At 39.7% G+C, this 12,480-nt stretch overlaps 1 protein-coding gene across 1 annotated transcript in view; it reads right to left on the bottom strand.

Annotated features, from left to right (window-relative positions):
* Positions 1–12,474, bottom strand: part of POLR1A (RNA polymerase I subunit A) — a 35,807-nt gene extending 23,333 nt beyond the window's left edge. Inside the window, exons 1-12 of the mRNA XM_026847120.1 lie at positions 12,362–12,474; positions 10,232–10,436; positions 8,315–8,464; positions 8,113–8,220; positions 7,110–7,195; positions 6,891–7,000; positions 4,820–4,906; positions 4,077–4,179; positions 3,459–3,618; positions 2,101–2,274; positions 1,774–1,896; positions 791–1,018 (exon numbers count right to left, since the gene is read on the bottom strand). Of these exons, the coding sequence (XP_026702921.1) occupies positions 791–1,018; positions 1,774–1,896; positions 2,101–2,274; positions 3,459–3,618; positions 4,077–4,179; positions 4,820–4,906; positions 6,891–7,000; positions 7,110–7,195; positions 8,113–8,220; positions 8,315–8,464; positions 10,232–10,436; positions 12,362–12,438 (1,611 nt within the window). The 5' untranslated portion in view covers positions 12,439–12,474. The remainder of the gene's footprint in view (positions 1–790; positions 1,019–1,773; positions 1,897–2,100; positions 2,275–3,458; positions 3,619–4,076; positions 4,180–4,819; positions 4,907–6,890; positions 7,001–7,109; positions 7,196–8,112; positions 8,221–8,314; positions 8,465–10,231; positions 10,437–12,361) is intronic.
* Between the last annotated feature and the right edge of the window lie 6 nt (positions 12,475–12,480).

The following is a 12,480-nucleotide window of genomic DNA, read 5'->3' as shown; positions in this document are numbered from 1 at the left end:
ATTAATGTCTGTACAAACAGATGGTTATTGGTGTGGTTGTTTCTTGTTTTGTCATCTGTAAAATGAGACAGTGATGGAAAGATGGATCCCAGGTTACAGCAGTCAGTGCTAAAACACAGACTGCTCCTCCCCTGGTCAGTGCCACTACTTAGCACCACTGACACTGACCAGAGGACTCCACTTCATACAGAAGTAGACAGACAGTAGATGTACAGACTCTACTTCTACATACTCACAGGCACTCTACTCCTCAAAGACATGTCACATCAACTGCCTGTGTTGTACCTACTCTACAAGCATACTGAATTTCAGCTTTCAGAACTACCACCAAAAAACTGCTCCAAATACAGGATATATTTAATATTTCAAAAAGAGAGGAAAAAGAAGACAGAATTTGCTGAGAAGGACAGGGAGGTAGAAGGACATAAAAACATACAATGGAAGCAACATTTTATCTTCCATACTGCTAAGACTTTGCAAGAAGACAACTGCAGAAGAAAAACTAATTCACATCCTGGCAAGATGAATGACACACACTGCATACAATGAGGAGAGTAAAATTCAGGATGGAAAAATGTTTTAGAATTTGAAAAAGTATCAAGCTTTTCTTCCCACACACCTCCCACTTTTTCTCACTGACCTACTACAAGACAAAATAACCCTGCCCTGGGAGTCTTTTGTGAGCAGGCCCATTTGAATCACTAGCAAGGAGAGTAGTAGCAATATTAAAAAAAAAAATCCACCACACCACATATGTAGGAGGGTCTGACAAGCCTTTTGTCATACTCACAATCTTCAGTCCTGATTGGGGCGCACCTGAAGAAGGAGTGAGGAGCTGCTTAGCTAAGGCTTCCCTCTGGGTCAGGCTGCTTGCACTCAACAGTGTACGAGATCCATCCTCATTAATGACCATGGAGGCCCCAGGGTGAACCTTTGGGCCATTTATGACAGCCTGTCTCAGCTCTTTGACATTCCAGGGAGTGACTGGCTGAGGATAAGTCAGTTTAGTAGCAAATACCTAGACAGGAGGGAAAAGAGGCAAGAAATAACAAGTTTTTCAACTTTGACTTAAACCAGTACTAAGTCACTGAAAAAACCCAAATGTTAACACATGCAATGTAAGCATAAATTACTTGGATGCATCTCCTCTTCCATCTACTGTCATGCCAAATAAATATATTTCTATTTGAAAATCCTCTACTGTAAGAATAGAAATTATGTCCTTTTTATGATTTTCTACTGCAGTAGAAAAGGAAAACTCAATAAACAATTAAAAAGAAGAAAGCATGATTTTAGATTCTGCAAACAAACCAACAAATATAGAGAAAAAGTATCACCAGGTCCACTGTTTGCAGATAAGCAAGCAGAAATGATATAATGAAAAGCTCAAATTCAGGCTTGCTGTCATGTCTGTGTGGTTAAAAATCATTAAAGATGAATGAAGTTGGTGATGTTATTACAGCCTTTCTTTAACAAGATACACACTGTACAAATACCCCAGGAGAAACAGGATGTACTTATAGAGTTTGCACCAATTCATAATCCCAGGAAGCAAGTACAGCTTTTTTTTTTTTTTTTTAACTCCTCTTTCCCAGATGTGGTGTTCAGTACAGTGGTAAGAATTTCTTGCTCTTCAATGCCCCTTCTTCATTAACACATGGTAGTAACATACAGCTATGACACACTGGGCAGGAAAGAGTCGATGAGTCAGAAAATCTCTACATTTTAAACTGCTTGCTACGAAGGTGAAAGGAAAAAAAAAAAGAAACTTACCATAGGAATGCCAATCTCGTTAGTACCAATGTACATATCAGGGCAAATGACTGATCGAGCAGCAAAATCCACACGCTTTCCCATCATGTGCTTGCGGAACAGCCCTTCCTTTTTCTCTAATAGCTTTGAAAACAGAAGGTAATGACTAAAATGTGAAAGCATGCAACATCAGACAGATTCTCCAGATATTACAGCAATGGGCATCATGAAAATGACTATATATTAACCACAAATATTTCACTTTTTTCTAATTCCATCAACTTCTCTTGTTTTAACTGTCTGTGACACACAAAGTCCAGACTCCCTAAGATTCTGCCTGCTACCCACCTGACGAATACCAGGGTATTTTTCTGTCGTTAGTTTGTCCATGTCACTATCAAATACAACGTTGACATGGCTCTGAAGACGAATCCAAGCATTGTACAGCTTATCTGCAATGGTCTGTCCTGGAATCATTGTCAGGACAGAATGGTCCAGAGGTTCATTATTCTCTTCTGCCTCCTATAGAAACAGAAATTAGAAACTTCAACTTAACAAAAAATACCTTCAATTTAATAGGCTGAAATTATAGTATTAAATAGCAAATGAAACATTGACCACTATTTTGCATTGCATTAAAGACAATAATTTAAAAAAAAAAAAAAAAAAAAGCAACTTTACCAATATAAACTTTACTTTCAAATTATTACAACCAAGTGCCTCAGGCAGGTCTGCTGTTAAGCTTTAGAAACTGACTTGGATGGGAGATCTCCAAACACTACAGCTACATAAACCAGTGGGATTTTTAAGATGATTGATAATCATCTTAATGTTAATCACTTTGTAAGTGACAGTCCTCTTTTCAAATTAGATGTTACTGGTACACATCACTGTGCTACCAGAAAGTCGTATTTTTAGATAAAAATAACGTAAATCCAAGAGCTTTTTATCACCTACATGACCTTCTTTTCAGTCTAAAAGTCAGTATACCATTCACACCCGAAACACATTAACGTTCTGTCACATCAAATGTTTTAAGAACAGATCTCCACCTAGTGGCTAAATTCTGAGTAACTAAAAATGTTTTCAAAATGATTTACACTTAAGATGTAAATCACGTTCAGCTGAAACTAAGACCACTGCCAAAGAACTCTCAATATCACAATTCATGAGCAAATATGAGAAGAGGCATCATGACATACATTATTATTTGTCACTATATGACCATGAGTAGCAAACAAGAATTGTTACTAATTAATGTGTGAATTTCTTGGTTCTATTTAAACATCGATGGTCAGAAATAACCACGATCACAGTTGGCTCTACTAGGCTTAGAAGATAAAGTGGTTTTTTTCCCCCCCATCATTTTTAATTTGATGAGATGCTGGAAAAGTTTTTTTGTGAACTGTTTGTGCTGTATATATTTCATTCTCCAGTAACAAGAGCCCTTTATGTCTCACATACAGTGATCTAACACAAAAATCTTGACTAAAGGAGTCTGTGTAAAATGTTTCTCCCTTTGCACCAGATGGGTGAGCAGAAAGTGGCATTAGAAAAAAAAAACAAAAACCAAAAAGCTATGGACAATAGCACATACTGGAACAGCCCAGGCAAAAACTGTTATTGCAACAGTTTAAACAGGAATCAACTACCTGAACTCAACCTACATACCCGAAAAGCAGAGTAAGATAACCAGCAACTCTTACTGTTTGGATTTTTTCTGCAATTTTTATTGGCTGACATTGTTCTTTTGCCATGAAAACCAGGAGCTTCCGTATCAGTTGAGCATCTTTCATGACAGCCTGCAAGTTCACAGTCTGACCATTTGTAAATAGTCGGTCTCCAACACGATTTACAGGACGATACCTACAGCAGATCAAAATTACTTTAGAAGACTAAAGCCACTGAAAATAGCATGAGAAACCTGAAACATTCTAAGCCAAGTCTTCAACACATGAAAAATAATCCCTGTAAACTAACAGCAAGTATTTAAAAATTAATTTATTATACTGGACGGTCATAAAAGGAATGATTCCTTAACTGTATAGTACTAGTAGAATTTCTTGTTATCATGTTCTATAATAATTTAAAGCACTAATACTAAAATACATTATGAAAGTAATAGTATTTCAGTCCTTTAACAAACTCATTTGAAGTTATAACAAAACTTATCAGTTAGTGCTGTGACTTTTTTTTTTTTTTTTTTAAACACTCCACTGATGCTTTAGCAGACCAGTGTCTATACTACAGATGTTTGCATCTCCAACTCCTGAGAAGTGCTAAATCCTGTGATTTCTACAACAATCTTTCTGGGGAAATTTTACCTTGAAGGTGGAACCACAAGTAGATCTAAAAAAAACATGTCTGGACTGAATCCAGAACTGTCATGGGGATCCATCCCAGGGAAGAGATAACGCAAGAAGAAACCTAAAACAATAAGAAAAGATAAACTCGTTATCACTGCTATGGTTTTGGAATCCAAATCCCCGGGTGCATTTGGTCAATCAAGTCAAAAGAATATGCTAAGTTAAATATGAGCAAAAATGTTTAAAATAAAAATATTTCGGCATACTTTCGACTGAACTGCCATTGCTCTTTTTGGTCACATAACATGATTTTTTAGAAACAACTCTGAACAGAAATAAGGAGTATAGCAAAAGAAAAAAGTGGAACAGCAGAAGAAACAGTTTCCAACTACTAGCTGTGACTGATACATGTAACTGCTTTGGCTTTTCCTGGCAACTGCATACAAATTCATAGCACAGGGAACTCAAAAGAGACCTGAAATACATTCTTGGTCTTTAACCAATGTAACTGTAGGGAATATTTGGTGCAGCACCATATAAACATCAAATTCTCTGTTAACAATTGTGATCAAACTATTCATTGAATCCAGGTCTCTGCATTCACTAGCTACCAGCCCTCCTGTCACCAGAATCTGTCTTGCAGCCAGAAGCCCTTAAGGCAAAAGGCAAAGATTTGTCAAGGAGTTCTTCAGGAACATTTGCTGACTTTGTCCACTAAAAGCTACAGAAAACAAAGTAACATTGCTCTTAACAGCCATTACCTTCATTCTTCCACAGAGCCAGGATGTATTCCTTGGCAGTCATTGGTGTCAGGTATCCTCTCTTCCCTAACTGGCTCTCATCAATAGCTGAAAAAATAAAAAGGAAAAATAAAAAATAAATCAGAAGAGGTTATTCTGAAAGGGGTTTTTTGCTTACAGTGATAAATGCTGCCAGCTTAGAGAAGGAATGGAAATACATACAAAATATACTGGCTGACATCTACATTAAAATATCACTAAAATATTTGCTTTGGGGATATGAAATTAACTAAAGTAAGAGTCTTCCCCGTATGGAAAAAATAAGCTATTTCTGTGACTATGGATATCAGCATAAGTAACTGAAATAAAACTCAACTTTAACATCCAACGTGTATTCTTTGATTAATAGCGAACTGGACCCCTTCTTCATCCCATCTCCTTACCGAAACACAAATCAAGAGTCAACCTTAGGGAACACCAAAGTTGGATTCAAGTATTTACCAGTGAGATCAAGGTTCCCATGAAACATTCAACTGTATGAGACAACAGCAACAGTCAGTAACCCATCTATATCATAAGTTTTCATAAGAGTCTGGACTAGTGTTTCAGCAATGAAGGAAAACACGTGGTTTTGTCACTGAAAAGCAGTTTTTTTTTTTTTTTTTTTTTTTTTTTTTTTTAAGAAAAAAGCCAGAGATTTTAGGTCTCAATTTCCACTTCTCTTGCAGGCTAGCCCCTTGTGTCCCAGGGAAGCCAGAGTACACAATGAAAAGCAATTGTCCCATGATATTAGATAAAGTTCCCTACTCTTCTTTTGGCTAAGGTTCAGAAATCCAGATTTTTCCACATTGAGACTTCAGTTCCCCATTCCTTCACATAGAAAAGCTTTCCATCCCTTAAACACTAATGCATCAATGCCAAGGTTAGAAGTATTCCTTCCAAGATTCAATACAGTAAGCAACTGTGACACAGGCTATGCAGAATGTACATAATTGTATAGTCCATCCCATTTCAGAAAATGTAATACTTAATGAAAGTAATCAAGCAGAGTTACAGCCTTGGTCTTTGAACACTAACAGGAGGAAGATATTTCTTACCTGTACTTCAGCTCTGAATGTTAATAGAAACTGCAAGAATATGGCTAGATTTGAAGCTTCCTGTGGTAAGACAAGGTATTCTACATCTCGCAACTCACCAGTCCTTCCAGAACAACTATTTTCTTCACTAGTATAATAAAACACGCCCTCAGACTCTGGACAGTCCTAAAGGGCTCAAATAAAAAGTCCAAAGTCATACCCTACAATTTAAAGGGGTGAAATCATAGTTTTCACTCAAAAGCAGTAACTGGGATACACAAACTTCCCTGCTTTTGTTGAATGTGTTATGGATGTTAAAGCAGAGATCTGACCTTTCCACTTTAAAACCCATCACTTCCACTGTACTTCTTCAGCCACAACTCCAGAGATCGAGTATTTAAACCACAGACTAGCAAATGCAGTAAGCTCTCTATATAAATCTTTTCTAAAGATTAAATTAACTTGCACTCAAATTTGCTTCAATTCTGCTTAGTTGTATAAAGGATCAAGGATACAACAAGAAGAAAAAAAGTAAGTTTAAAGTGATTCAAACCTAGGTTAATTAAACCTGGAATGTATCGCCTACTTTCTTTTCTGTCTTAACCTCTTTAAGATTAAGTTCTTCCTTGAGAGTTAAGATTACCTGTTTCTTTCTGGAGTAAGACTGGTCATCTTCCTCCTAGTTAATATTTTATCTAGTCTCTCTGTTCTAAAAATTTAGGAGAAAATCATCTACCCACCAAAATTTAAGTGTGCCAAAACCACATTGGCGTTGACACAGATTATGCCTTTATACTTCTTTTAATGACATACAGACACTCAAAGCTGCAAAAGCACAGAAGGCTCAGAGATAGAGAAATTTAAAGGAGTCAGGTACTCCCTACTGCTGAACTTACGGTTTTATTTACTTTTTTTTATAAATGAGTCACAAATGCATAGTCACTGCCAGGAATCTGTGCACCGTAAACACAGGAAAATAAGTGCAAATATATTTGAGTGGAAGACAAATATTTTACCCAGTGGCTCATCCAGAACGCCTTCCTCTCCTGACTTACGATACACTGTAGAAGGATAGGTTACTGTCAGCTTGCTGTTGTGCTCTTTTCGCACTAGTGATCTCCTAGATCTTAAATGAAAAATAAAGAAAACAAGGAAAGGCAGATAAAACTTAATACAAATGCTCACAATATTTAACTTCACACCAGCTATTTACTTCCTCATGCAATTAAACTTACTTGCAGTTTGGGCATTTCTTTGAACTCATATGTGCTTTCCAGAACTGTGCTATCAGTTTATTTCTACACTCACACACATTTTTGACCTGATACAGAAAAAAAAAAAAAAGACTTAAAAATAATGAAAATAATAAAAATAAAGAATTTGATACAAAGAATTCATTAAACACAACACAATTAATGTTAACCATCAACACAAACATTAGTATTAATGCACACACATCCTTGTATTAATTTAATTCATAGCCTGATCTCTAGTGTTCTTCCATCATCTTCCCATACTTGCTAGAAACATACACTCCTCAATGCTCAGCACCTTCCTTTTAAAATTTATTTCATAGTCTTTATTTTTCAAATCAGTACTCAATTTTAAATCATCATTAGAGAAAAGCTTTAAGTAGGTAGAAGATTGATAAAAATCACTTCTTTTGACTGCTCATGAACATAGGATTTACAAAGTCCTTAAGGTTAGTTTTGAAACAAGCAGTGAAGGAATTAAACTTGGCTCATAAACATATCTGCTCTAAGATGTCAGACCTTTAAATATTTTATACACTAAAATTTTCCTTTAATTAACAATGTACATTAAACTGCATTTAAACAGAAAGGAGAATTCAATTACATAACTCAAATTTCAATGCAATTCACGAGTTCTCAAAAAATGTTCTACAGCTCAAAACAGCTGGAGCATCATACAGAGACGTATCAACATCTGTAGGTAATGTACTGACAGCAGTACCAGGTCATTTTTATATGGTATCTACACCACTGAAACATTTCCCTACACAAAGTGTATTTTCCAGAAACCTAAAAATTATACTAACCAGGAATAATTTTTTTTAAGCTTAATTACAGACATTTCACGGAGAAAGCCTTCTAAATGTAACAGTCCAGAACGCCAGCACAAAATCTAGAGTCTGCACAAAGACAGACTTCCTTCTGCACATAACCATCTTAAGAGGACAAAACCTGAGATCTCAGGAGAAGCACTGATTGTACTTACATTTGAACACTGATCTGTTAGCTGGTAACTTTGTAATATTTCCTGAACATGGTGATTTAACTCTTCTTCAATTTCTGAACCTGTGGCATCTGCACATTGCTCTAAAAACTAAAAGAAACAGAATGAAAGAAATTGAGACAGCTCTGTAGTTACAGGACTACCAACTCAAAACAAAAACAAGAGAGAAATACACAATACTTGCCCTGTTCAGAATGACTTCAAGATCATGGACAGCATGAAGCAACCCTTTCTCCAGAACCTTAAGCTGACTGAGCAGTAAGTGAACCACAGCTCGAGTACATGTCAGCATGTGACAATTTAAACAAGAACCTCGAATCAGAAGGTATAATTTCTGGAAAGAAAAGGGGAAAAAAGTTATCCTGGTAGATTTACTAGCTTGCACAGTAAGCAAATAGATAGATTTGTTTGAAGTTACAGAAAGTGCTACTATAATTGAGAAGTTAGACTAATTGTTAAATTTAATCATAAATAATTGGACTGAAAAAAAAATTATTTCAACCACACAAACTCAGGTGCAAAGCATGATCTGTCAACAAACTATCTACATAACAGACAAACTATTTACATAACAGGAAAAGACTGTTAGATCTACAGCAACTCTGGGGCCAAGGCTGCTCTTATGTAGCACTGTGATTACAGTTTCTCACAGCTTGTCCCATAAAGGACAATGTAGCACCCAAAACTCCACACTATGAACATTCTGGTCACAACTACTATCAGTGCCCCTCAAGATTCTTCGTGCAACCACATTCTGCTCAAACTTTTGGAAAATATCAGTGGTTTTTATTATTCAGCATAGCTCTGCACACAACTCACTCTAGCAACACATGGCACCAGTGACTTGAAGGCTAGAAATTGCTGCTACATGATTTTATTCCTTGATCAAATACAAGTATTTTACTCAAAGCTGGGACAGTACTAAAAGTGGGATGAACCTCATCTAACTTCAATCATCTGAAAGTAACGTTTTTAGTCTCAATTAATAGCTTATAGAGGAGCCAGCTACTGTAAATGGAGAGGTCAGCATGTCAGGGGGGAAATTCATCCCAGCTCAGATGCCTGTTACAGGCTAGATGAACCTTCCTCTGCAATATCCCCACTCCTCAGACTCCAGAAAGAGCTAAAAAGTACAATCAGATTATGCATCTAATTTTCAGAAGACCAGAATAAGGCAAATCCTACTCTAAGAGCCAGGAATCCTTTCATATTTAAAAGATGACCCTTCAAAAAAACACTTAAATGAAACACTTAGGAGACAAGTGTAGTCTGGCCATCACCAGTAGCTTTCATAACAAGTTATAGCATCTATCCCAAAAGATGCACAAGTCAAATCTCTGCTCTACATTAGGCATCCCACATATCATGTAAATGCCACAGTTGTAAAGCTGAGAATCATGTGGGTCTGACTTCCAGTTGTAAGAAATCTTCCCGACAGCTTTTTTTTTAAATTAAAGACTGATGGATTTCTATATAGCTTAGGATTTTTCAATTCTGCTGTCACCAAACCTATAACACTATATTCTTCCATTTACTTGGCACATACGTGTCACTCAGCATATTACTGGAAAGGTTTGTCGGTTTCTATCCACACTGATCCATGTTTCTAGAATAAATTATTCTGGAATAAGAGAACCTGTTGGGCAGAACGAACAGCACAGACACTCAGGGCAAAAACAAGCCCTGAATGTCCAGGAAGCAGTTGGAGATCCTAGGGTAAAAGTAGGTAACTGTTCATGTAAGTTTGTACTAGTCATTTAAAGGAAACACCTAACAATTTTTACTGTGCCATCTATTCAGGCATGAAATGCTACAGTCAGACATATAGTTTAGTGATCAGCATTCACCCTCTCTTGTTCATCAATATTGAGTAAAATAATAGTTACAACAAAGTGTGTATTTTGCAAAAGTCTAAGGAGTCTATTTGTATTGAACTACCATGACACAACAAACTTTTTCTACTACATCTGCTATTATTGCATTTAAACTTAGAGAGAAAACAGATCTCAGCATCTTTTCTACCTTCAAGGACTACAAACTGTATGATAGGTTGAACATCATCACCCATTTCATCAGCAAGGCAATGATTAAGCATACATACATCAAAAAACAGAGGGTTGTAGACAGTCAGAGGCAGTTCTATGTGGCCAAAATGACCAGGACAGTTGCTGAAGTTCTGTACACAAGTTGCACACACTTCTCTAGAGTCTGGAGGTCCCAAAGCCAAGTCGTAGAGCCCATTAGTGGCTGGATTCCCCACATTATCCAAATACTGAGGATTTGTTATGGGTTTTACACTCAGTTTCCTGAAGTTGAAAGAACAGAACAAAAATCAGTGGCAGCAAACAGCCATAATATACACTTTAATGGTACAACTAGCATTGACATTTAGTATTTATATGATGTTTTTAATTGATGAAAGCATGTTTTTTGAGGGTACTTTGTGCATGCAGCAGGCATTTCTGTATCATTATCTTCATTGTCAGAATACAATCATGCATACCACAGCAAATATTTCTTTTACATCTTCAGCCGTTACATTAAGAAGTCAGGTAAATTTGTCGGTGTCCTCTCAAGCAGCGAGGGAGGTATAAAAGCAGCAAAATCACCTAGATAACAACAATCTTACATCCTTGACTATACAGAATGCTAACATCACACCAACACTAAAGAAACTTTGACAGCACTCTAGAACTCCAGGAGAGATAACCTGCTGGAAAAAGCTGCACAAAAGCCCTCTGCAACAAAGATCTCAGCTCTGTAATACTCACACTGGTGCTAAAATATCTGATCATTTTCCCCTCGTTGAAACCAGCAAGGTCTCTTCCATGTCAGACACTCAGGTTCAGATCCAGGTCAGGTTTCCAGGCATGCGTCCACCAAGGAACAAGCCCAACCTCACCACCACAGGGCTTCTCCAGGCACTGGCAGGCCCTGCTGGCACTGAGGTGCAAGGTGGGGGGAAGCCAACACACCCTCTCAGGGGAAGCTCCCCAAGAGAGGTGCAGCTTTCACCCTCACAAAGTGAGTTTATGCTGCACCCCACAGCCATCTGACCCTGGCAGCGCATACAAATAGTCCTGTTCCCCCCAACCCCATTGCCAGCGAGACACTCTCCTGAGAGGACCGGCGCCACCTCCCTGCCTCCTGACAGACCATTTCACAGAATTATAGAATCATCTAGGTTGGAAAAGACCTTGAAGATCATCCAGTCCAACCATCAACCTAACACTGACAGTTCCCAACTCCACCAGATCCCTCAGTGCTGGGTCAACCTGAATCTTAAACCCCTCCAGGGATGGGGACTCCACCACCTCCCTGGGCAGCCTATTCCAACGCCCAACAGCCCCTTCTGGAAATAAACGATTCCTAATATATAGTCTAACCCTGCCCAGGCGTAACTTGAGGCCATTACCTCTTTTCCTATCGCTTGTTACTTGGTTAAGAGACTCATCCCCCCCCTCTGCACTCTCCTTTCAGGGAGCTGTAGAGGGCGATGAGGTCTCCCCTCAGCCTCCTCTTCTCCAGACTAAACCCCCCCTGTTCCCTCAGCCGCTCCCCAGCAGACCTGTGCTCCAGACCCCGCACCAGCTCCGTTGCCCTTCTCTGGACACGCTCGAGTCATTCAATGGCCTTTTTAGGGCGAGGAGCCCAAAACTGAACACAGGAATCGAGGAGCGGCCTCACCAGTGCCGAGTACAGGGGTCAGATCCCTTCCCTGTCGGCCACGCTAGTGCTGACACAAGCCAGGACGCCATTGGCCTTCTTGGCCCCTGGGCACACTGCTGGCTCCTGTTCAGCCGGCTGTCAATCACCCCTCAGGTCCCTCTCTGACTGGCAGCTCTCCAGCCACTCCTCCCCAAGCCTGTAGCCCTGCTGGGGGTTGTGGCCCAAGGGCAGCCCCCGGCATTTGCCCTCAGTGAAACCGTTTCCCTCAGGTCCCTTCAAGAAATCTCCCCCGCAGACTCACAGCCCTTCCCCACTCCTCCAACAACCTCCAGCAGCCCCAGGCCACGCAACAGGTCTGAGCGACCTCGCAGCCCCCCAGCAACCAGGGGGTACACTCAGCTGCCGCTATCCCAGCGCTGCTGAGGGCCGCGGCGCAGCCACACGTCCCGTCCCCGCAGGCCGCGCGCCTCCCGCCCGCCGAGGCCCGCCGGCGCGGGGCACACCGGGAGCTGGAGTCCTCAGCAGCGCCCAGGGAAGCGGACACCCGCCCTGCGGGCCTCACCTGATCTCCTCGGCCGTGTACATCCCGAAGGAGACCCCCGCCAGCCGCCGCCATGGCACCACTTTCGGCGGCCTCATGGTGAAGGAACGAGTCTCCCCCGGCCCGCGCTTCGTCCCGCT

The sequence above is a fragment of the Athene cunicularia genome (genome assembly GCF_003259725.1).
Source record: "Athene cunicularia isolate RWA chromosome 4 unlocalized genomic scaffold, athCun1 chr4_part1, whole genome shotgun sequence".
In the NCBI taxonomy this organism is placed as follows: domain Eukaryota; kingdom Metazoa; phylum Chordata; class Aves; order Strigiformes; family Strigidae; genus Athene; species Athene cunicularia.
Note: the sequence above shows the minus strand (reverse complement) of the source record. Positions and strands in the feature narration are given on the sequence as shown.